The sequence below is a fragment of the Cyphomyrmex costatus genome, unplaced genomic scaffold (genome assembly GCF_001594065.2).
Source record: "Cyphomyrmex costatus isolate MS0001 unplaced genomic scaffold, Ccosl1.0 scaffold365, whole genome shotgun sequence".
In the NCBI taxonomy this organism is placed as follows: domain Eukaryota; kingdom Metazoa; phylum Arthropoda; class Insecta; order Hymenoptera; family Formicidae; genus Cyphomyrmex; species Cyphomyrmex costatus.
The window spans coordinates 188911-215782 of NW_017277830.1; the positions used below are offsets into that span (position 1 = coordinate 188911).

Sequence of the window (26872 nt, forward strand, 5' to 3'; positions counted from 1 at the left end):
ATTGACATAATAGGTTAATTAGGCAGTAATGCCACATATGTATATTTTTTTCCTTTTGCAGACCTCATCTGTACAAAATACCCACAAGTTAATGTATATAAAAATTTTTTTAATTCTTTCACTTTGGTGTAAAACATCTGTTAATCTGTATACAGTTTCTACGTTGTTTATGCAGTACGCAAACACGTAATGCAACAGTTTTTTAGGGGAACTTTTCCATAAAAATACGAGAACAATTTCAACCTCGATAGAGGCTATTTGATACAAATAATGCGTATCCATGTATCTAGAGATTATGTCTCTCTTACAGGTGTGGTGGTTTATGGCAGATGCACTCCAATTTTATGTTTAGAATCGTAATATCAAAAAAATAAGAGAAAATAATATAAATAAAACATTTTTAAGAAACTAGAAACATGGAAAATTATCTAATATTATTAATAATATATCTATTATTTAAACCAAATAAGCATTACAAGAAATATATAAACACATTGTAAAGGGATTACACAAAAATTACTGTGAAACCCGATGTTTTTAAATATTTGCACTTTTAAATCTTGAGATTCGGAATTCTATTTAAATCAAATAATTCGCAAAAGAAAATCATAAGAATTTTATTTTCGTAATTTGTTTCTAGATAATTTTGTATATCATAGAAATAAGTCACAAATATACAAATTATGAATTCTTTCTTTTATTATTTAAATAAATTAAGTTTTTTAGTAATATTTATAAAGTACAACGTTTAGTTTCCAAGAAATGACGAAGTGTCTCTTTAAGAGACGTATATGTTAATATTGGCAATGTCTCAGCTCTGTAAGAGAATAAAGCAGTGTAATCAACGGAGTAATTGTTTTCTTACATAATTAATTCTTGTTAAATTTACGAAATATATTTACCTTCTAGTATATAGTCCTAATTGCATTTTATCATCTGTAAACAGGCAATCTTCCCTCAAAAAGTAAATAAAAAATATTATAAATTTAATCTTTTAATAAATATTTTACTTTGTAATTCTCTTCTGTCTTATATTTAATTAAAATATCATAGGGTATATATAACATTTATTCCCTTAATAATTATTTATCCCCTTAGAATAAATATGTTTTTGTACTTTATGAACATATTTAAGACATTTTTTAATTAAAGTTGAGCAACAATTATAGGAAATCGCAAACAATTATCATTTCAAAATTCGTGACAGCGTATCTTTTTAGATATAACTTAGAATGATCTCTCGCCTTATTCACCGACGGTTTTAGTTCAGGTTTAGTTACCATTAGAATCGAAAGTAACCAGGTAAAAACTCAAATCTCGTTAGCACGTGCCTCTCTTTCTCGTTTATTATTCCATCTTCCGTTCTGCCCTTTAATCTCCAAATGCGTGCGATAGTTCCAAGAAACTCTTCCATCCTGTATCTTTCACATTAACGAAGATAGACCATTCCTAATTCCTTGTAAATTTAAAATGTGTATTCCTTTATTCATGGATTGTCTTTCGTGATTTTCAGCAATTTGATCTAAAGTATAAAATCACAAGCGAATATGAGATATGAGTGCGCGTGTATAAGAGTAACAATTATCGTATGGTTATCATAATGTATGTGTGTGTGTAACTCCTACACTTTTCATAGAAAGAATTGCAATTATTTCTCGATAGCCTGACAGATAAACACGGATTCGTACAGCATTTGTCAAATAATAATATTAATGTAATGTTATATATATGTATATTATAACAATCTAGGTTATGTTATTTCATTAATTAAAGTGTATTATTATATTAATAAAATGATGAAGCTATGCAAAACCTTAATCTGCTCGTTTAGTTTAAACCGACATTTTATATCTTACCAAAAATATCGTATAGATAAAACATTTTAATGGGTAGATAACGGCGTGCAAAATATCTCGCGATTATGAGTGCTAAAGTGATGCGAGGAGCAAAAAAGGGATACGTACGAGATACTTTAAATGGTAATGCCTGAGGCTTCTGCCCTCAAATTGTGATCTCTCCAGATTTCGTCTCGTCTCTCTGTATCTTTCTCTTTCTTTCATCATTTTTTGCCATTCTAGAGACACGCATGTACTTTGTGTTTTTCGTTTCTTCTTATGATGACTATCAAACAACGTAAACGTATCTCACGATCAAATATCTTCGAAGAAAAGTTGTAAAGTTGATACAATGTGTGATGCCAAGGAATTAAATTGTCATCGCGTTTAGTTCTTCATGTATTATCTTAAATAAATCTAGTGGCGATTGTTTAAATTTGAACTATCACAGTTGACACAATTTTCTTGCTTGTAAATTACAATCTTGTAAATCTCGATTTTTTCTTGCTACCAATTTTTTCTTCATATGATGAACATTAAAGAACAATAACACGTGCGTTATGATAATACGAGCAAGACAGACTTTTCTGTGAAAAATTGTTATATAACCCTATTACAAATTTTATTTTATCTATAAGTATAATACATCCATCTTTATCTAAAATACAAAGATTTATTGATAAGTTAAACTAAAAATGTAAAAATCAGGTTTCTACAAAAAGTAACTGAAATTTATAGTTTTCGTAGAAAAATAATAATAATAATAATAACTTTATTGATATGCATTTGTAAACTACAGCAGAAAAAATAAGACACAAAAGACAAAAAAAAAATTAAAAATTGCATAAACAATAGACGAGGTATCAGCAATAATGCTACCTTGAAATCTAAACCTGAACTTAATACGTATTAATTACAGCAGATTTGCTAAATGATGAAATTATATTACAAGATAAAAAAACAGATTGAGCTAAACAAGTCTAATACATAAAGGAAATAACACACATAGCAATAATAATAATAGCACCACGCAGAGAACAAATAAACATTATATACATATGAAACAGTTCGATAAAATTAATATTTATGTTGACAATACAATTTTACAGTTTAAATAAAAAATTTCTCATTTTTTAAATTATAATTACTTTTTAAAAATATGTCTACATTTTAATGAAATAATTTTTTATCCTGATTTTCTAAACTGCTGTCAAACTTTTTGTATTACAAATATAATATTGTACTTAAAAATCTGAAACTTCTTTTTTTATTACAAAAATATGTAATGCGTTATTAATTTTGACGCACGAATAAATCAGAATAGAAATCTAGTGTTTTCGATCTCGTATAGAAAGTCTTGAGTTAAAATACGCCAGAATCAAATAGTTTTCTTATCGATACCTAACTTCAACGTTTGTATACGAATTCATGTTTTCTCCTTTTTCAAATCATTGGTTATTACGCACAAATGCAAGTTTCTTTAAAAATATCCAACTTTATGTACGTTGAAAGAATTTTTCTGAAAAACTTACAGTTCTCCCTTTTTCATATATAGTTGTTTTGTCGACGGGTCAATTTTGCTTGCACGCAAACCTCACATACAACATACCTCGTGAAAGGCGGTATTTCTGTCACAAAGGACCTTATTCGAGCAATGTCGGTGTAGCACCGAAGATGGATTCTGGGACACGAATGACGAATTTACTGTTAAACGTATATGTAGTGTTAAGCATCCGGAAATTTGAAAACTCGGGTGTCTATATAGATGTACATACTGGATTGGATTTTATATATATATATGTGTGTGTAATACATTAGAAAAAGTCTTTTTACATATATGTAACAGAAACCTTTACCAATCCACCATTTGTTGTGAAATTTTCGTTGCAATTATATTATTTGATAAAGCAAAGTTTCAGCTTTAAGAATCTGATTTCTTAATTGCGATACAATGATTTTTAACGGAGTTATGAGCAAATTAAAATCAAAATGTTATTTAACTTGCAAATAACTCAGAAACAAAAAATTGTTGCAACATTTTGAAAAACGATTGTGTAGAGAAGTTTCAAGCTTTTACGATAAATAGTCGAAAATGTTTGCAAATTTTGTTGGGTACGTGAAAGACCTATAAAGTGAAAAAAAAATCTTTCATCTTTTTCAATTCGTAGTTTTTTATATGTAAAAATTACCAAATTGACAGAAACTCAAAAAGTATAGTAACCTTCCGAAAGTAGAGTCAAGCTTTAAAATTCTTTTTTAAAATTTTAATTTCCTTCATTTATAACAAAGATATTGTAAAATAAAAATCTTTTTACATAAATGTATATATAAAAAGACTTTTCCCTCAACCCAATAAATATTTCTTTTGTTAAACAAGCAATAAGCACAAAGATACTGCGTCTTTTTAATGTTGAAAACCGTGTTACTAAACGCTTTATCATTCGAGTGCGAAATGCATATATTACTCGTATTTCTCTGAGAGAATTACGAATTTAATTACGTTTTTCTCTCATTCGCGGAAACGCTTCGTCTGAGTTTTGTGCCGTTAATTTGTCACTATAATATAGGTAAATCTAGTTCTGCCTTCTCATTAAAGAAGAAAGAATAATTAAATTTTTTTGCAGACTAAAGTAATTACATTTTTCAATATATGTATTTCTGCTTCTAGCTTTGCTCCCAAATTTCTTTTTATATTCATTTTATATTCGTTTTATATTGAATAAGAGAGATTCGTTTAATAAAAAAAGAAAAAGGAAAAATGTAGAACAAGTATGATCCATTATCGGCACGGTCGACTTCGAGTTACGTTTTATTTGGAGCGATCAATGATGTGTGCATAAATATGTAGTCGACGTGCGTAAAATGCTGCAACGCGCTTCTTTTAATCGCAGCTGATTGTGAGTCGTATTTCTTTCAGCGAAATGTTATGGATATCGGTTAAGAAATCCGAAAGTGGTCCGTATCAACATTTAAAATACATTAAACGGAGAGTATATTTTATTCATATCTAAGTAACATAAAGATCGCATGCAAAGTATTAATACGGATGAGAATCAAAATTATCACAGAAGGAACGATTTCGCTAAAGTATCTAAAAATTTAGCTAGACATTGATTTCAAAAGAATTCTATTAGACTATCAAAATAATTGCATAGAAATCTCAAGTATGATGAGCAGTATTACAAAAAATTTTGATATTTTAACAATTTGAGCGTTCTACATAATTATATTTTAATAGTTCAACACAATTATTTTTAAATCTATATTTAGCTAAACTTTTAGATGTTTCAACAAAAGCAATTTTTTTAATACGTTGCTAAATTCATGTTGAAAATGATTTTATCTAAATGTAATGTTACGTCTATGTGTCTACTGTTCGTCTATTACTCCAAGATATACAAATCGTGTCGTTCGCTTCTCACGCGACGCTTACGTGTGCGTATCTCGATGAATACGTGCGTATGCTGCGTGGCCACGGTGAAGCCAATGGCCTGGACAGGTATGTGGGTGATGTCCATTTTCTTGAGTATCACATTTAGAGACGGAGACGGAAGATCGCTGGATTTGTCTGCTGGGTAATCGGTAAAGAGAGAAAACCTCGTGTCTCTCATTCTCTTCCGCGACTCCTCTCACCCAGCCCCTCGCCGCACGTTCCCGCTTCTCTCCGCTCGTCTCGCAGAACTAGTGGTCCCGCTATCCCTTTCCAGCTCCCGACAAGACCTCGTCGCGTTGCGGAGTCTGCGGCGTTGAGCGGTTTAATGAAACGTCGAACGGAATCGAATATTTCTCAAGTTACCAGCTGTCTATTACGTCTCGCTTCGGCAAGCGTATGCGCCGAGTATTCGCATGAATTAACCTTTGTCCGGACAGGTCGTGCGTAATTCTCCCGCCTCACGTCTCCACTTCCACAAAATGGCTCCTGATCCGCGGTCTTAGCCTTTGCGTCAATTATGTGGCGTTAATAGGTTCATTGAATGATCGGGGATTGAAGCGACGTCGAGTTATGTACACCACATTGAATCGGCACAATACAACATAAAGTGTTTCAGTACTTTAGTAATTTGATACGATAAATATTAAACTGGATATAAAATATCGTTTAATAGTAAACAATTTTAACGAGACGTTTATTGCTCAAATTATAGTAGTATTTTATTGGATTGTAAATTTAAAAAAATATTACTCTTGCACGTATAGTATTGCATATACATATAGTACATGTCTCATTCTTTTCGTAAACAAAGAAATTATTTTTTTATATATACTAATGCAATGCTGAATATTTAACTTGTTACGCTTAAAATTTGCAGTAAAATATAATTAATGTATCAATATTTTTCATTAAATTATTTTTGTGTAAGAAACGTACGAATCACGTGAGCGCGCCTACAGAAAGATATTCAGTTTGAAGGAACGTTTGCGTGGTCCCGTACAGTGCAGGCGTGTGGTATATAAGTGGCGGTTTTCCATATTTCAGAGTCATTGTGAGTTCTCTGGTTGTCGAGATTGTCTTTACTACTAACTATCGTCGCGTTGCCCCGACTTGTCATATAACGAGAGTGTTGGTGTTGACGCTAATTTAAATGATGTACATTAATATCCATCGAATTGTGTTATTTTTATTATTACACATCTTTCAATGCTGCCGAAGTCTTTCCACCGAAAGTACCACGGGTAATTATTTTATATTAAATTATTATCTAACATCGAACTTTAAATTAACTTAATTATACTTTTTCGTAATACAAATAATAACAGTGCAAATTAGAAAAAATATTGTTTTTAAATTTGACTTAAATTATATTTAACTTAAAAAAAAATGAATTGTTATTCTCTCATAAATAAAATATAAGAAAGAATGTTACATATATTATATTTAAAATTATACGTTTAATAAAAAAAATGTTATTAAGAAAACAATTTAAAATTTTCACTTAATTAAATCCTTAGATTTTCTTAAACAAAAAACTTTTATTAAAAAGTTTTTTTATAATTATTAAAAAATATATCATTTTAAAAAATAACTCGTACATATACTTAAACCAAACTAACGTATACGATATTTGCTCTATAAACTATAACACAATGAGACCATTTTACATATTCATAGATTTCATCGAGACATTAAATTGCTTCTTGTGACCGTAATATTTTTCAAAATAGGTATAAATTGTATATTGTACAAACGTATCAAACGTAATAAATCGCGTTAAAAAAGCAGAATGTGACTTATTTTTGGATTTTAAAAGTCACAAGGCGTATTCTTTTAACGGAAATAGCGAAATCATGTTTAGTGCCGATAGTATATCACTCAGACGCTCTAACCTTCGATGGTCCTCGTTAAATTTCGATACATATCTTATATGTGTTCACGCACATGCATGGAACACACACATCATGTTCGCCAGTGTACACATCTCATATTTCTCTCAGATCCGGTAGTGATCGAGAATCAGAAATGGGGAACACGTCTTCAACATTTGGAACTATTTCAATTTCCGAAAAACATTTCCCATCCTCATCTTCGCAATAAACGGTTTTTTATACCAGGTACCACAAAATTAAATACGCAGGTGCGTTATTCTAAGCATCATCTATAAATTGAAATACGTATTATTAAAAATAAGAATGTGTAATAAAAATTTAGTTTCTTTTCTAGAAATCAACGTATCAAGCTTGTATTGCGCCAGGTAATCGAGAAGGCCACTGTATGCATTTTAGTGGATGTATTCTATCGAAGGAATTTCTCAACAGTTCAAACGCTGAGCGATTTATGGACTATATATGCATAATTGAGCAGACGTAAGCTAACATTGTATTTTATGCATCGCAATTGTTTCATTGTTAATGTTTTCCTCGTCGCAGGTACATGGGTATATGTTGTCCTGATAGTGTCGTGACAGCTCGATCGGAAAATACATTTGACGATGATTTAGCTAGCAAGTTACCAGCGATAGCAAGTTTGTATAAATTTTAATTATTTATTTGAGAATAATACAATATATATTTTTAAAATTATATTATTAATTAAACTGTGTAGATATAAAATTATTTTCACGTAATAGTAACAAATAAAAAATAAATATTTTTAACTGTTATAATTGTACGATACTTTTTTCCTTAGGTATTTATACCTATAAGATAAATATGCACATAAACGTTTTTATCAACTTAACGCATCTCGATGAAAGTGCTATACATGTGCACTTTTATGACAAACGATATCTATCAATGTCTATCGCGATACTCGTATCAAGTGTCTGTTTAGCTAGCGAGAGAGTACCACGTGTACATACTTCAAATTCTTCTTTTGTAGGTCTCGACGACGATGAGAAAGAATGGGACGAAGCTCACGAAAACGAGGACGAGAACGTATCTTCCAACAAGACAATGCACGGCGATGCAAATTTGCGAAAAGACGGGATATCGGTCAAGCAAGAGACAAGGAAACCACGAAGACCCAGAGGGTGTGGCACAACCACGAGAATGAAAACCAGAATCGCGGGAGGCCGACCGGCTGACCCTAAAGAGTGGCCATGGATGGCGGCCCTTCTTAGACAAGGCGCGATTCAATACTGTGGGGGTGTATTAATTACTGATAGACACATACTTACAGCTGCACACTGTGTTTACAAGTAAACTGTCATATAAATATTCATTAAGTTTTTAATGATTTTTATAAAATAATAAACGTTCTTAATTCTTTTTCGGTTAAGTAAAGTTTTCATTCGTTTTATAGAACATCAAACTTATTTTTACATTATTTCAAACTGTATAAAAATTTAAAAAAATTGTTATGCACTTGTAAAAGCTTTAACAAGTTTTCATTATCACAAAAGTAAGATTATATTTTATTTATTTTATAGATTTTTATTTACCACAAATCACAATAAAAAAATATCAACTGTACCTTTAAAGTCCAACATCCGACAAAGGATTACCTCAACATTGAATGAACTAATTGATAGTTATGAACTATTTTTTTATTATAAGATATTAAGCAAAAATTCTTCATTATTTCCATCATAACTTTTTTCATATATGTTTATAAATCAACTAAAAACTAAATTTATATTACATTCTATAAGAATAAATAATGCAGAGAATTGATTGCGTTAAAGAAAAGGAATTAAATGGTTGCAATAAAGAAAGAAATATTTCCATATAGTATTCACTTCAGGATACATGCGTATGTCTTGTATCTTAGAGTTTATGAGCAAAGATTACGATCTGGCCGGTGTTTCAGACATAACGCATTTATATTCTTGTGGTCATGGTTGACGGCGATCGCGCTTAGACTTTGTAATATTTCGGCATGCTGGCACATTTCTTTGTTATTTTCAGAGACGCCTATGTGCAATGTGTGCTCGCTTTATTGTAACCGCAAAATGAACAGTTAGGGAATAAGTTACAGTTATCCTACTTTGCGTCGTCGTATCTTTATAGGTTCAATCCGCGCGATATTACGGTGAGACTCGGCGAATATGATTTCACTAAGTACGAAGAGACGCGAACGTTGGATTTTATGGTGTCGGAGATACGAATACACAGGGATTTCAAATTGAACACATACGAGAACGACATTGCTATCATTAAGATCCATCGACCCACCGTGTTTAATAGCTATATCTGGCCCATCTGCCTCCCGCCTATTCAGCAATCGTTCGAGAATAAAGACGCCGTCGTTACAGGTCAGTGCAAATAGGTACAATAGATATATGTTATTTTTAAACCGAAAATTAATAATAAAATAATTTGTTAATTGTTCTTAAAATCTCTATCATTCGCACATCTGTAGATGATTTTTTAACAACCAAAAATTGATGAAAAAACATTTTATTAAACCGAATGAGACAATGCCACAGCATTGTCTAAGCTGGATCACAGGTGCTTCTAAATAATTGCGTGTCTTGTTATAATTACAGCTTAGACCGCTATGGCATTGTCTCATTCGGTTTGAAATTTAGCGGTCCACTAAGAATTGACATTGATTATTTTATTAGTATTTTATACGAAATTTCAAATTAATTTAATTTTTCAATATTTAGTAAACAAAATTTATTTGTATCATTAGCTGTTATCTGTTATTGTTTTATTACACTGAAAGAAAGGATTGGCTGAATATGGCATAGCATTTTTAATTAGATGCAGCAGCCAATTAAAAATGTTATTATTTATTTATATTTATCAAGCTACTCTTTAATTTAATTTTTAAAATGCTATGTCATATTTCACCATCTAATTTACAGCAGCAGCCAATCTTTTCTTTCAGTGTATAAATATATATTAGACACGCGTATATCTCTTTATATAGAATCTCGATTTAATAACTTACACCGGCGTCTAAGGTAGGCTTCCACTACAATACCTTACTGATGAGTCCAGTAGTGGAAGCCGGGACGAAACGCCAAACATTACGTGATATTCTTCGCAATATAGAATATTAGAATATATTATCAGATTTAGATTGACTCTTATTCGCCATTCTCAACGTATTAATTATTGTTTATAAAAAGAGTCCTTTATTTCTTCAATTATAAATATATATTATTTTAAATAGTAAATTTATAATAAACCGTGAAACAATTACCCACCAACTCAAAGTAACATAACATCAATGTTATAATTCCGCTAATTATAACTATAATTAAACTATGTAACTGTTGTGTAACACATCGTATGATATATTGTATTTATATTGTTGAATAGGATACATAACATTGTTATGTTACTTTAATTAGCGTCTACCGAGTAGTTTCGCTGCAACGGTGGAATGGACGAAAGAAGTCAAAAAATACAAATTGTTTCCACAATCTGAAAATGGTAAACATTTTATTAGGTTGGGGCACGCAATACTACGGAGGACCTGCCAGCACAGTGCTGCTGGAAGCGGCGGTACCGGTATGGCCTCAAGAAAGATGCGTTCGCAGCTTCACGCAATTGATTCCGAATACTACTCTGTGCGCCGGCGCTTACGAGGGAGGCCGAGACGCTTGTCAAGTGAGATAATAATTTATTTATTCCGGAAAAGTGTCGAGCGCGATCTGATGCCGCGGTGATGAAATGTTAATTGTGCATAAATTATAGCTAGGAAGATATTTCGCATTTTTAATGAATGCCGTCTTCCAGGCTGAAATCCGTTAATATTTTAAGAGATGTCGAGAGAAGGACAGACCTACTTTAATCGTATTACCAGATCCGACGAATCATCTCTTCTTTCAGGGTGACTCGGGTGGTCCGTTGGTGCATCAACTCGCCAACGGTAGGTGGGTCAACATCGGAATAGTATCCTGGGGTATTCGCTGTGGTGATCCCGGATATCCGGGAATATATACCCGCGTCAGCTCTTACCTCGATTGGATATTCGCGAACGCCATGTTTTGAGAGTCACGTAGCCGTTCTCACGTGCCAAAGATTTTTCTACTTTTACCTATTACATTTAGAATATTTTGCACTTACGTAAAGCATGCATTCGGCTGATGAAACGATCCTTCCGGCTCTGGCCAGCGATGCGACACATGAAAACGAGTTCGTTCAAATGATCGGACGTCGAGATAATTGTTAGACGATCTTGAAAACGACTAAACTTTATTTTCGGAATATTCATTTTGGTACATCGTTGAAAGAGAGATTGACACAGATAGAATTTCACTCTTCAAGATGCATCCCTCGTGTTGCCACATCACATTTACAACAGGGCGACCGCGGAGTATCAGCCACCTGTACCGTTCGTCCATACATCAAATACGGGTATGCAACTGCGACCGCACGTGCACGTACCTGTTTTGTGAACATGTATTTGTGTGAGTACGCGCATGTACGTGTGTGTGTGTGTGTGTGTGTGTGTGTGTGTGTGTGTGTGTGTGCATTCGCAGATACATGCACTCGCAATCGGTATTAATTTCTCAGTCACAGACTCCTTTCGCGCAAGAGGCCCAGCCTCTATTCGCCACAAGTGGCCCTAAACATCGACGTTAGCTACGGTAACTTTTTCTTTTGCAGCCATATACACATATATATAATCTAATCTCGTAACATATACATGTACTTGCATATACATATATATCTTTTTTCTCTTTTGTGTATTTATATATAACATCCTTAAACGTGTAGGTACAGAATTTTGTATTTGCGCGCGTCTCGCGGCGAACGATAATATTTGTCGTGTCGAGCATGATAAACACTGTGGCCGAGCTATGTCTTTTGTGATGTTTATACGTATATTCGCGGTTTCGTAGACGAGTTTGGAAGGAAAAATATATGTTAATAAAAACTTTATATTGGAAGAAACTTGCGCAAATATTTCTATACAGAATGTGTAACACGTTTGAGAACATTTACCGTTCTACCTCTTACGATCAAATTTCAAGTCAATTATCTTAATCTGGATTTGACTTCATTATTTCTCTCTTCTTCTTAACAATTGCGATGATAATGTAGAGAGAACGATTTGGTCAATCGCGGTCATTTTTTAATAAAATGGATCCTAAGATCCTCGCAAAGGGAGAGAATCTAAAATCGCTTGTATTTGCGATCGAATCTTAATTAATTCGGCATGTAAGGCTCGGCGGGAGTCAAGTAATGGCTGCGGCGAACTTTGGAAAACTTGCCGCTAAGCTAATTGTAAGCCCATTGCATTTTATGTGCTGTCGCAAATGAATTGCATGGGGACGTACGCGCGTAAATGGGAAATGCGAATGTTTCGCTTTGGTATACGAATAAATAAAATACATATACTCACGACCGGTATAATACTGTGTCCATATACAGAAAACTAAGTACTTCGGCAAAAGTACGTCGCCGGTCGTGTATCTCTCTTATAATAATTAATTGCCTTTTCCTGTATTCTTTTGGGCTCGGATCGTCCAATCCGATCTTCATTTTTAATTCTTATCGCACAATTAGCTCACGCGATACTCATTTATTCTAAAAATTGCGTTAATCGGTTGGTTCCATAATACCTTGTAGGAAGAGATCACTTTCAGCATGGAGTCAGTCCCGCCTTGTCAGCTAATCTATCGAAATGCTAATAACGTAGTCAGTATTTATGGTACCAAAAGTAAATCTTTCACTAATTGATTACTAGAATCCTAATTTAATATGGACTTTCTAGAAATCAAGAAACAGTCATGAAACTAATGTCAATTAATTCAAGAGAAGCACTTTCATCGTAAATCTAGAAGGTAATTGTTGCCACGATATGTTCACAAATCACTTTGATTACTTCCAGAATGAAGAATCTGAATTTTAAAAACTTTAGTAGATCAAAATGATGAACAAATCCTTCGTTTACACGTCCGTGCCCCATTTCTCTCTCACTTCAGTTTTGACCACGATTATATTTCGCTTTCTCACCAACGAATCCGAGCTCAGATTTCTCACGATAGCCTTTGCAAGCTCGGCAGCTGGCAAGGCAAACATAGCCGGGAAAGAACCTCTTAGGAGAACTAAACTCTGGGGACCGCGCCAGCAGGTAATAGGAGCGGCGCATTGGGACCGCTCTCGGTGTGATTGGGCATGCTCTCGGCCGTCGGATATACCTGGTGTATGGAGTTGTTTGCGCTTGGCGGTCCACTCGTGCGATTGCGGGACGGCGAGGAGTTGCCGATCGGCGTCGCGACGACAGTACGCGATGCGACCACCGATTTGGGCGCGCCGTTTCCAGTCACGCTAGGGAGACCGCAGGCGGGATTAACCGTTGCGGATCTTTGACCCTGAATCTGGTTCATGGCCGACGATGGATTGGTCTGAACTGCTTGGCATCGCGATTGGGCGGTCATTAAACCCTGCTGCTGCAATTCCTGTGGTCTCTGTTGACCCGGATGTCCCAGCTGCCGCGACTCCTGACTCCTCGATTGAATCGATTGCTGGATCGGGTACGGCTGATCCGATTGACTCTGAAATTTGTGTTGCTGACTGGCGGACAAGAGCGCTCGTTGTTCCTGTTGCTTCGACTGAGTCGTTTGAATTTGTGTGGTGATAGGAGATTGATCTTGAAGATTTGATATTTGGCCGATGGTCGTTGTGGGATTTACCTGTTGCACATTATTGTTCGTCGGTTTTTCGCCCATTAACCAATAGGTGGTCATCGGACCTTTACCCTGCGAACATTGGCGAAAAGAAAGATCATTTGTGGAGTTAAAAAGATTTAATATTATTTACTACAACGTCCGATAAAATTTAATATATATTTTATAATATCACATTAATTAACATTAATATTTTATAAAATTTCGTTCAAAGTATACATTCTTTTAATTCCTAGTTTATTTATTAAAGTCGAGCTATATAAGAACTCGTTAATGCAGCTCTCAAATATTAGTTAAAACAATATACAGAGGAGATAATTTATTCATAGAGACGGGAAACGATTAGTTGTGCTAACGAAATTACATTGTTCATAGTTAGTAACGGTAGATAGTGATTAAGAATCATAGCTAACGCCATGTATAGGTTATGTAGTTCCAGAGATTTAATTAAGGTCGTCCTGTGTGATGGGATTCAATAACAAAGGTGAAGCTATTATCGCTTTGTTACGCGATAGCGATCTGCGAATGCGTTTAACTCCGCCGGCGGCGCGTCAGTGAAATATTCAAATAAGCGGTAGCGTGTACAATAGCCAAGTGGTATACCAAGTACTTGAATTTTAATTCCCGGTCGGTAGCCCCGGTACTACTAGGAGCGAATTTCCGTGCGTATTTCCACTGGCACTATCTTACTAATTAATTGCATACCGCCGCAAAGTTACGCGAATGCCAGCAAATGCACGCGCGCTCGTACGTGCCATGCTTACTCGCGACCGCTGAACTTTGACCCGAATTGTACGGTAAACGATCCAATCACTCCGTGGACGCCTTCGTCCATCATTCGAGATGGTGTACTTAATCGATCGACGAGTCAACGATGTTTACAATTGTGAGTTCGAGGCAAACCGATCGAATCACAAATAAATAGGAGATCTGTAATAGCGGTCGCTTATTACCGCCGTTCATTTGAGGTATTGATGATCCTCGTGATATCGGGACCGTGATCTCGGAACTATGGCGCGTCCCTGTTGTATTATCCACTTTATCACGTGGACAACAGTGACACACTGAACGAACTACTATAATTTCGACGACGCGACGCCGAAATTGACTGCCAGCGGGAATTGCTCTCTTCCGGGAAAATGGAGACAGATCGCACCTGTGGACAACGGGCGACGTGATGCACGTGGTGTATGTGTATTAAGCAAGAGAGCATAACGCACTCGGTTATGGTAGAGCACCTCTGAATATGTAACGAGAGAAATGCGCATATGGAAACTAACCGCCGGATACAACTGCAATCTACAACTCACGACCCTCCCGGAGCTGTAAATGTGATTTGTCGAAGTTGAGAAAGTTGAATCCCTTGTCGAAGGATCGTTGCTTATGCGTTATACGTTAAAAACTGTAACCGACAACATTCGATAAAATCTACATAAATATTTTATGAAATATAAATATTTCTATATATATATATATATTTATTTATTTATTTTATAAATATTTTACAAAACAATAAGCGTCAAAATAAAATTGAGGAAAAAGATTACATTTATTAATGTCATTCTAATAATTGTAACGTAACATGGTGCGAGAAACTTATTAATTTTAGACATATTTATCTTTATTAGCTTGCAAAATAGAGGATAGCCAACCGTTGCGGTACGTAAAGATATTTTTAATAGCGTATTTAAAGAAACACACGTTAGAAAAAAATAAAAACAAGAATGGCGCAATAAAATAACATTATAAATTATTTAAAACAAAACAAAACGTAATAGAAGAAAAAAATTTGTTACACAGATGTTTTTTTGCTTTCAAAATTAAGTAAAAAAAGAAATTAAGCGATAATACATTTTTTAAATTAGAATTAAGTTTTGTTCTTAATTCTGCAGCAGAATGACACATAAAAAATCTCGAAAGACCTTTGTAATAACACACTGAATAAAAAAGTTGGCCACTCTTGGTATAATATAAAAACAAATTAGAGAAATATTTTAAATAAATATAAGCACACACATCACAAACTTTAAGTTATTGCAATGAAACGTTTTACTCCGTGAGTGGGTATGAATATAATGCTTCGTTAAATTGCAAATATAAAGATTAACTTCTAAAAAAACCATACAAGAATGCACGAGGATAAAAAAATTTGCATTAGGTATACGTTGCAATCTGCATTCTCTTCACTGACATCCGCCACATAAGAAGTCACTTGACAGTTTAATCTCGTACAATGCAAACTTATACGGATTCTGATTCTTTTCATTCTCAAGGAAACAAGCAACAGTTGGATTCGCAAGATCAAAAGAGAGAGCAGACAGAAACGTATTTCAAAATTGGGGAAAAACCATATATCAAGAACTTACCTTTAATATAACTTCTCCCCTGCAGACGAGTTCGAATGTGCCAAAGGTATCCAGGATTTCCTTCGTTTTCGGACTGACATGAATCTTCAAAGCTGTCGCAGAAAAAGGAAAACGACTTGTTTTACGCGCGTCCTGTAATCCTCTCACAGCGCTAATTCGAAATGATTAAGATATATTATGTAATTAAGTTAAATTACGTAAAATGACGAGTTAAAGAATAACAAAGAATCATATGCTTCGCTTATAAACATTACCTTTGTCGTGCATTAAGCCTTTACATAATTATCACGATGCGGAATATATAAAAAATGTTAAATAACATCTCGAGTGACTACCTTTTAAAGTTAGTTAGTCAAACATAGTACATACGTGTATTATTTTCAGGTAAATGTTTTTTTTAAGGCATTTTTATTCCACAAATTTATTCCTCTAAATATAATATATTGTGTTTTGATATTATTTTTTAATCTCATAGAATTAATTTCAGCAAGAGAACATACGGTATCTTTTTCCGTAAACCGCTTTAAAATATTGAAATGTGACATTTAACTAGTGAACATGAGAAACAAAAATTTAAAAATTTACGTAGAAGAGCTTTTCAAAGTAATTGCGCTTTACACAAATAAGCTCGCTTTGAACTGGTCGTTTCTGATGATAGTACAATTTAAAGACTAAATGTAGTTGTAACATTGTGTGTGTGTGAACTTTATGTACTTTTGTTATTCGCACGATTGCTCTTTTATTACCTTCTATACTTTTAAATCACAACTAAATTACAGGACATTTTAAAAACATAGCAAATAATTTAATGCAGAATCTGGCAACCGGATATTCTTTTTTGGAACTGTTTTTCTTCACATACAAAATGTGGAAAAAATCTTCAAGTAATAAAAAATGAAGAACTTTTTCTGAGAATAAAAGTTTTAGAAAAAGATTATGGGTATAAGACTTCTTTTTAACTTTTTGACTTGCTCCTATTATTACCTCTGTTTAAACGTAAATTGAACTATAGCTTGCATTAGTGTGTGGGACGAAATACATATTTATTTTACCAGAAGTAACGTTTATTCAAATTCCAAACCGCAAAAACATTACAATTTTACGGTATGCAATAAATGATCCATTCAGTAGATAGGAATACTTCTTATCTCATTACGCGAGGAAATCGAGAGAAGCGCAATAAATTATTCTCTGAAAAACTGCATTAATAATTGTGCAATGACACTGAGTTGTTGTCGTATGGTTTCCATTAATTTCACGATCTGACGTGACCTTTAAGAAATGGCTCGATTTATTTTGATGCTTCAACGAACAGCGTCAAGGCAACGCATAAGAAGAACCGGACAATTTAAACCCTTTTGACATATAAACTTCGTATCTTGACTACCAATTAATTTCTTCCAGTCACCGCGAGGCTACGCACGTTTGACATGGATTCGATGAAGTTTGCAAGAGGCAAATTCTTTTCGTTGATCCTTTTTGTGTCAAACGAGATGAATTGGAGACCTTGGGAGACGCGATAACTCGACCTTGTCTATTTTCTGTCCTTTTATCGAAATCCGGAAGACATATACGAAGCATATTAATAAATTATTTAAAAAGTATAAACCTAAGCCTATCGTATTTATATGTATACACAATTTATAATTTTACATATTAATTACATATTAATTTAAAAATAAAATATAATATTTAAAAAAATTCGATAAATTTTTATATAAATACCATGTAACAAATATACAGTTGAAAAGTTATTTAATCTGACAGTTTATCGAGATGAGAGCTGCTCAATGATAAAATAATTCTTCATTTATTCTCAACTTGTATAATTTTTTAAATATGTACTTCAATTCTAACAAAAAAGACATATAAGAAATATGATTAAACGTTTTCCAACATTTGAAAATTACGTCTAAAATACTGTTAAAAGATGTAATGAGAAACAAATCGATTCACAGCATTGAAAATTTGCGTGATTTTAACTAAATACGAATAAATCGGCGCTATCACATCTTCTCAAACTGGCAGTACAGGGAAACTTTTAATGGAATTTAAGCCGATAATAAAGTTACTACGCGCTGATCAGAACTTCCGTCGACTAGATGTGCAAGTTCGATTACAGCACGGCCGACGGTCAGAACGAACGATCGCAAATATGTTAATCCGATACACGCAATTTTCATATGATCTACCCTATTTCTCGAGGAAATTGATTACGTTTCTTGTATAAGAAAAGAAAGTACAGTGAGACTACTTGAGGGTCAATAGCGAGCTAGTCCTTTATTTCAATCAGTTACGTAGTATCATCGGAGACGATTAATTACGATATGTAACATACTAATTATTTTGTATAATAAATATTCTTTATTAATAAAACGTTCATTAACTATGCGTATTCAGCGGCATTCAATAAAGATATATTGCTTATGAATAGCATGCGTTGCCCTATAATCGATCAAATTAACATTCGATAAAATTTGATTAAGTTTGAAGCTTTAACCGCAAATGAATAATGTTTTAAACAAATTTCAAATTTCCAGTAATCTGAATAATATTTTATTTAGAGCATATTATTGCAATTATAGAAATTAGTAAAAATGCCCTTTATTAAATAAATTTTTATTAACATCTTTATTTTTTATATTTTTTATGTAAACAGAAATAAATATTATTTTTTAAATATAAAAATAAATTTTTATAATTTTTTACAAATGGAGTGATAAATTATTCAAACTTTTATTGTGAAAAAGAATTGAATAATTTATGTGTAACAGTCAAAATTTATTGGATATTATAGTAACGTACATTTATAACTATGCATATTAATTAAATTATGACATGTTTCGTGGAATTCAGATTTAAAAAAACAATAAATGGAATCATTATTTTAAATGACGTTATTTATAAAGAACACAAAAAATAAATAGAACAAAATAAAAAATAAAATATATAATAGTCCGTTTAATAAAATCAATTTAAAATAAAGGAAAGAGAGATTAGACATGTTCTCGTATTTTATAAAATATAATATATAGAATATTTTGAAGGATTTGACTAGCGCATAATTCCCAGTATTTGTTTTCTGCGACATACAACGTAGCACTATGTAAACAACGTTGCCGTATTACTATTACTTTGTATTTAAAACGCTGAGACTCGGGTTGATGAGACGCGTGTCGTTGAATAAGTAGTATGAATTACTTTTCAAGATGTGATCGCAATAAATGTACATTGAAAGACACGATCCTTCTTTATAATTATAATTATCGTTTAGTCGCACAAACTATTAAACTCTTTTGAGATTGGAAACTTGTATATATCGTGGCGATAATTATCTATGCAAATGTTTCACGCGTTTAAAAATCTTACGAATTGAAACAATAGGAAAAATTATAAATTATTACTTTATTGCAATATTATTTCATCGCGACATACATCGACGGTTCCTTGAATTTGAAAGCGTGGAATGATACGCGAATCCTTGAATAGAATAATTTAAGAGTTGATACATCGATCCTTTCGGTTAATAATTAATTTGAAATACGAGAAACAGAACATTCGGTGTTATTTTATTATACGCTAGATGGTTAGGTCATGCCTATCCAGCAATTGAGCTAAACGCTTCCGCCCAGAATTTAAATCAGCAAGAGGAAGGGACAAAATATCTCCACTCAATCTAATTAAAATACTTATATTAAAGTTAGGATCTTCAGTGAACTTTCTTATGAATAATGTGAGCCACGAGTTGGGCAACAAGCATTATAAATTTTCATCGTAAAAACAGTTTTTTTAATTTAAATTTTTTTCAGATTTATTAAAATTTGGTTTTTAGTATTCATAAACTCAACCGATTATTTCGTCAATTTTAAATGTAAAATAAAATTAATGATATTAGAGATAAATTAATGCAAGCAGAGACAAACAAACAAAAATTTAGTAAATTAACAAATTACGTTTTATAATTTAATTGTTTCTCTTTGCCAAAATTTAACGAAAGCAAGGCGCTCACTCCATGTATATGCCAATGTTTTTAGAATTTAGAGTGTAGACATAATAGAAAGGATAAGGAATTAAGAATGAGGAATAACGATTTCAATCTGTCAGAAATTGGATATACCGGAATACACAGTTGAAGTCCTTATTCCCTTTATTCCTTATTCCTTCTATTGTGTCTGTACTTTTATCTCTTCATGAAATTATCTCGTCGAGTGAAATAAAGGGAAAATAAAAAGAATAGGCACTCGAGCTAGCCAACCTAGACATAATTTAGCGTCTCTATTCCTTTTTATTTTGTTCTCAATCTCACTCAACAAGATAATAGAGAGATAGAAACGTTTAGCTCACACAAGATTGCCTGCGTTATATATTTCGTAGCAGTGACAAATTGATATACGCCGCTCGGACTTCGGATAGTTCAGATCAACGTACAGAGTGTTGTTGTGTTTGTCAAACTCGAGTTAATAAATAAAAAAAATGAATAAAGGGCATAAGAGTCAAAAATTAAAACTAATCTTATATGTCAATTTAAAAAAAAATTGACATATAAGATTAGTTTTAATTTTTGACTCTTATGCCCTTTATTCATTTTTAAATTAATTTATTAACAAGAGTCCTTTATACATAATTTTATCGAGTTAATAAGCAACTGTCGCTGTGCGTCAGTGTTATTCACAAGTAATAACAAGCTGACATTGTCATTTTGATGTGAAAATGACATTATAGAGACGTCATTTTAATGTAACAATAATGTCTTTACTGTTATTTTGATGCCAAAATAACGACAAGTAATGTCAGCTTGTTACGTAGAGCCTTTTCCTCGAAAAAAAAAATACTCCCGTATATGAAAAAAACTAAAAAAAAATGTGTACGATAAACGTAACGTATTTTATAGTAATATAGTATATATATTTTTATATGTGATATATTTTTAAAAAATATCGCTCTTGAATTATTTTTCTAAATTTTGGTCTCAACATGTAGTAGAAAAAAAATCAATCGAAGCTTCGCTCACAGATAGCAATTTTCAGCGTGCGTGATTAATTAACTATAGAGTGATTAAAATCTCATAAACGTATCGAAATGGCTATTTATCTGAGAGTGCGAATTCCATCATCCGAGATGGAATTGGAAACGATAGGAGAATATATAAATCAGATTAGAATTATACATATCAGAATTATATAAGTCGTTTCATGTTCACGGGACAATGATTATTTCGTCAATTTCAAATCAGGAGACGCGGTAGTGTCTTCGGCCATGTTCAAAAACTGAAAGACACTACAAGTCTCTTATCCAGAGCCACCAAAGTCCATTTTTTGGGGGTGCATAACTACTAAAATATAAAAATTTTTCAATCGAACGTTATGTGCCCTGAAAGGCGGCATCGCCACGAGTAATTTGAACCAAAAAAATTTTTAATCGGTCAAGCCGTTCTGGAGATACAAAAGGTCGAAAAGTGGTGATTTTAATGAAAAATTAAGAAACGTCTTCTTCTCTTTCTTCTCTGTCTGCATTCAAGGCCGTATTAAAACTTTCTAACATCCCCTTTCATCTTTCACTCGTACCTCCACCATCTTCGACCCACCGGACCTTCTCCACCCGCCCCTCCATCTCCCCCACCACCCCTCTCTTTCGTCGTATTTCACTCTCTTTCATTTATAGTATTTTTAATTCATTTTTTTTATATATATATATTTGTGATATATTTGTACTCTGAAAAGTAAATGATATTCTAAAAAAATCATCATAGAAATGAAAAGTTCAAGCCATGTTCAAAAAAGGAGATATACTCAAAAATTTTTACCTTTTTATCTAATAATAATATATTACCATGAAAAATAACTGATATATTATTAATTAAAGGTGCCAGTACAAAGTGAACATACATAAAGTGTATGCAACTTTCGGCCGATTTTTGAATCGCCTCCGCCTTCCGCTGTGCCCCTTACTTCACCACGCGCGGTCCAATTTGATCTGCGCGCGTGGCGGTGAAGTGAGGGGGAAAGCGGAGGGCGGAGGCGATTTAAAAATCGGCCGAAAGTTGCATACACTTTATGTATGTTCACTTTGTACTGGCACCTTTAATTAATAATATATCAGTTATTTTTCATGGTAATATATTATTATTAGATAAAAAGGTAAAAATTTTTTACCTTTTTTGAACATGACTCGAACTTTCATTTTTATAATATGTAATTATTATCAAATCGAGGAGTGCCGAACAAAGTGTCGTCGTATTCCGAAAATTAATTCGCGCATAATTATTTATGTTTCCGCGAGTGAATACGTGTTATTGTATTAAATGTCATAACGGAATGACAGAGAAGAAAACGAGATTTTAGAGATATCGGGCATCGCTGAAGTAATCGAGAGGTCAATATTTTGTTACCTGTATATAAATATTTCAATATTATGAGTACAGAAATAATGTGTTACTTATTAATTAAAATAATTAAATAATAGTGAATTCGCCGACTGCACTAGTACGCACTGAGTGCAAATCTTTTCGCAGTGCCACACCTATACACACTGCCAAGGCAGCACCAGAACTAACATAAATATCGTTTTATCTCTGTTATTTGTTGAATGTTAAGAAGAATTGAACAATGTTTGTGTCGAGTATGATCTCTAAAAGAAAAGCAGTCAGATAGTGCATATATGCTGAATTCGCCATAAGAGAAATTATAAATTTGATCAAAATGAATTTTATAGTGTCTAATGGTCTCTTTCACTAATCTCGATTAAACTAACCGATGGTTACTAAATACACTGAAGCCCAGTTTTACAACTCACGGTTAACTCTTAACCGAGGTTCAGATTATCCCTCATCTCTTCTCAATTCTAGAATTAGAAAGAGCTAAACAATAGTTAAACCTCGGTTAAGAGTTAACTGCGAATTGTAAAACTGAACTTAAATATTTTTAATAATAATTGGTGCTTTGAACTACGTCAAAAATAAATAAACTACAAAAGGAGCATTAAGACGTATTTTTTGAGAACAGCCATTTTTGGCGACTAAATTTATAAAAAAGGAGGTTTAATTGTGCGATTATGTTAAGATTATATGCAAGTATGCGTACTATTATAATTACTAAGAATTATATATGCGTTGAATGTAAAAAAACTTATAATGAATTGTTATCGGTTAATATTCATTTTTTTGTCATATTGGCCCCTATTGTAGTTTATTTAAATATATTTTTGTGTAAATTTATATACATATTCTAATTCTGCAAACCGCGCGCCAAAATCTTTCAGTTTTGAAATGCAATTATGAGAAAATCAGAGCAGTAATACCACTTATTAAATTGACAAGCAATTTAATTATTTGATATTGGTAAGCATTTTTATAAAAATATTAATAATCTGATGTTAATAAGAATTTTAAGTATGCAAATAATTTATTGCAAATATATTCTTATAAAGGTGCTTATTGGCATAAGAAATTATTTAATTGCTTGTAATAATTTGCAGAATAAAATATGGACATAAATTTACACAGAAATTTAATTTAAGTGTAGTTTGGTCGAATTATCAACGAGATACTATTAAAGACCGACATTTTACGAAAGTTCGCATCCTTGTTAATATTTAAGTGATTAAAAGAGTAAGAAACTAATAATACAATATTAATTTTATGATTTATTAGTTTCGTATACATATATACATATACATAAGCATTTAAAACTCAATAACACTTGATTTTTATTTTAAATTATAATTTTCATGTCCAAGTTTAATTGTCAATAACTGTAGCGAAAAAATTGCAATTTTGCGGCAATATATAAAAAAAATTATAAGTATACATACATATTTATAGAGTATTTATATAATAAAATATCATGACTTTAATAATGTATTAATCAAATGTTTATGTTAATAATCGCAAATTTATACTAATAGTCGATAATGACAACGCTCTACAATTACTTTTGAGCCTCCGGGGGCTCGAAACGACGAACGAAAATTTGTTCAGGTTGACGGTCTTTAATATTTTGGGTTGAGGAAAAAGTTATTTTACACATATGTACAATAAAAAGACTCTTCTTTAATTCACCATTTGTTGCGAAATTTACGTTGCAATTATATTATTCGATAAAGCAAAATTTCAGCTTTAAAAAACCGGTTTTTAATTATGAAATAATAATTTTTAACGGAACAATCAAAATCAGAATGCTCCTTTACTTAACTTGTGAATGAGAAACAAAAAATCGTAGGAACATTTTAAAAATTTATTTTGTAGGGAAAACTTCAAGCTTTCACGATAAGTGTCGAAAATTTTTACAAATTTTTTTGGGCACGTAAAAGACTCATAAAGTAAAAAGAAAAATTTTCATCTTTTTCAGCTTAGTTTTTTTATTAAAAATTACCAAACTCGCAAAAATTTAAAAAATATAATAACCTTTCGAAATTAATTTCAAACTTTTTTTTAAATTTAAATTTAATTTTTGACAAAGATATTTTAAAATAAAAGTTCTTTTACATATATGTATAAAAAACGTTTTTTCCATAACCCAATAGTATCTCTTCGATAACCGAATATAGGATATATATATAGGATATATTTTTTATTTAATTAGATTTCTCGTCGGTCTAAAAAAATCATAATTATTAAACGGTTATTAATTAAATATTTAAATCATTTATGCCTAAGTAATTTGAATAAGAAATAAATAAAACTTTTATATTACGAAATTTTACGAAAGTTAATACTTAGAAAAGATTTCTTTTTAGAGAAATTATATTTTTTAGAAATTATTTTTAATTTTATTAAATATCTCTTAAAAGTAATAAATTTAATTGGCGCAAGAATATTTTTAAAAATATTATTTAGTTATTTGGACGATTCTGTAATTAAAATCTATTTATATTTTGCCGATCAACATAGAGTTATAATTCCGATGCTGCACATCATATATCGGTGAGTGTCGAATTATTATTATATTTTATGATGTGGAAATAGATCTGTAAATATTATAGATAGTATTATGATATCTTGTTCGTATGTGACTCCATTGCCTAGAAGCGGATGAGCTCTAATAAATTAATGTTTATTTGATATTAATGTCTATTTGATATTTCACCCTAAAATGTTGTATATAACTGCATTAAATTATTATGTTTGCGAAGATGCAAATTCACGAATCTCATAAAATAGAGTTTACTATTAATATGTATTATATATATGCAGGGATTGGAAGTAACTCGTTACTTGTAACGAAGTTACAGTTACAAGTTACTTTTTTGGTAACTTTACTGGTAACTGCGTTACTTTCTTTTTTTGGTAACTGTAACGGTAACGAGTTACATTTTTTGGGTAACGGTAACGAAATTTACAGTTACTTTTGTCGTTACTTTGCACACGATTGAACACGGTTCGATTGGATACATGCTATTTATAGCGCTTATCAATAAGACTTGAAAGCCCTTAGACATTCGGCCGTTATGATTCAGTAATTATTTTACACTTCTATCTTCTATGTAATACATAGGACATACAAATATTTCAGTTTGCTGCATATTTTACAGGTTTTAGAATTACAAAATTGTGTTTAAAAAAAATTAAAAAATAAATTAAATAATAGTAAAATGAGAAGGGCTATGAACCCAAAAGCGAAACAGTTTAAAAGACGATGACAATAAGTGTCGAAACGTCGTTTGGTTTTATCTTTGTATTGTTCTAATATATATTTATACATTTAATTACATTGTCATCGTCGTTCTTATCGGAAATAAACTGTTTCATTTTTGGCTCGTAACCCTTCTCATTTTACTTTTATTTAATTTATTATTTGAGCCATTCTACATTTTTTTTTTTTTTTTTTAAATAAAACTATATATTTGTCAGTATTACATATAAAAAAAAAAATGCAAAAGTACATTTTTAAATTGATTTTAAAAAAGTAACGGAAAAGTAACGAAAAGTTATTTTTCAAGTAACGGTAACTGTAACGAGTTACTTTTAAAAAGCGATAACTGTAACTGTAACTAGTTACATTTTTTACTCGGTAACGAGTAACTGTAACTAGTTACTTTTAAAAAGTAACTTTCCATTCCCTGTATATATGTATATATATTATTAGTTTCATATATATAGTTTAATTATTTATTAATATGTATCTAGTTATGCAACAAAATATTTATCGCGAAATGTACGAAATTAATAGGAAATTTTATTTTTATAAAAATGAAAATGTAATAAGAGACATTTCTCTGTTACAGTATTTAATAAAAAGTAGTAAACATCAGAGTGATAAAATAAATAATTTGTTTCCACGGCTTAATAAAAGTACTGTAATCCCTTATATTTTTTTGCCAAGCAATTCATAGGTGAGATTTTTAAAAGACTTAATTGAAAACACCATGATGATATTGTATTTTAATTTCAGTATCAAATATATTCTAACAGATATTTTTAAATGTACTACTTATGAATAGAATAAGAAAATAAAGAAAAAGATTGCATAAATTCCTAGTAAATAGAGTTGGGCATTTTTGAAAATATAAAACTTTTATTTAATTAAAAAAAAACGCATAAGTTCTTTCTATAACATATATATTACTTTAATCTTTTATTTATATATAACTTATTTATTCATCTTATTTATTGATAAGTAGAAATTACTTTAATCAAAGTAAAATG

General features: G+C 31.8%; 2 protein-coding genes across 2 annotated transcripts in view; one reads left to right on the top strand and one right to left on the bottom strand.

The window, feature by feature from the left end:
* The first annotated feature begins 7341 nt into the window (after window positions 1-7341).
* On the top strand, window positions 7342-13025 carry LOC108776621 (proclotting enzyme). Its single transcript, XM_018543292.1, has 7 exons — window positions 7342-7408; window positions 7495-7637; window positions 7701-7795; window positions 8152-8470; window positions 9282-9526; window positions 10675-10835; window positions 11058-13025. The coding sequence occupies exons 2-7, from the start codon at window positions 7546-7548 to the stop codon at window positions 11217-11219; spliced, it is 1074 nt and encodes a 357-aa protein (XP_018398794.1). The 5' UTR covers window positions 7342-7408; window positions 7495-7545; the 3' UTR covers window positions 11220-13025.
* A 240-nt stretch (window positions 13026-13265) lies between these two features.
* The window catches only part of LOC108776620 (atrial natriuretic peptide receptor 1), a 131434-nt gene continuing 117827 nt past the window's right edge, over window positions 13266-26872 (bottom strand). Inside the window, exons 22-23 of the mRNA XM_018543291.1 lie at window positions 16231-16322; window positions 13266-13936 (exon numbers count right to left, since the gene is read on the bottom strand). Of these exons, the coding sequence (XP_018398793.1) occupies window positions 13283-13936; window positions 16231-16322 (746 nt within the window). The 3' untranslated portion in view covers window positions 13266-13282. The remainder of the gene's footprint in view (window positions 13937-16230; window positions 16323-26872) is intronic.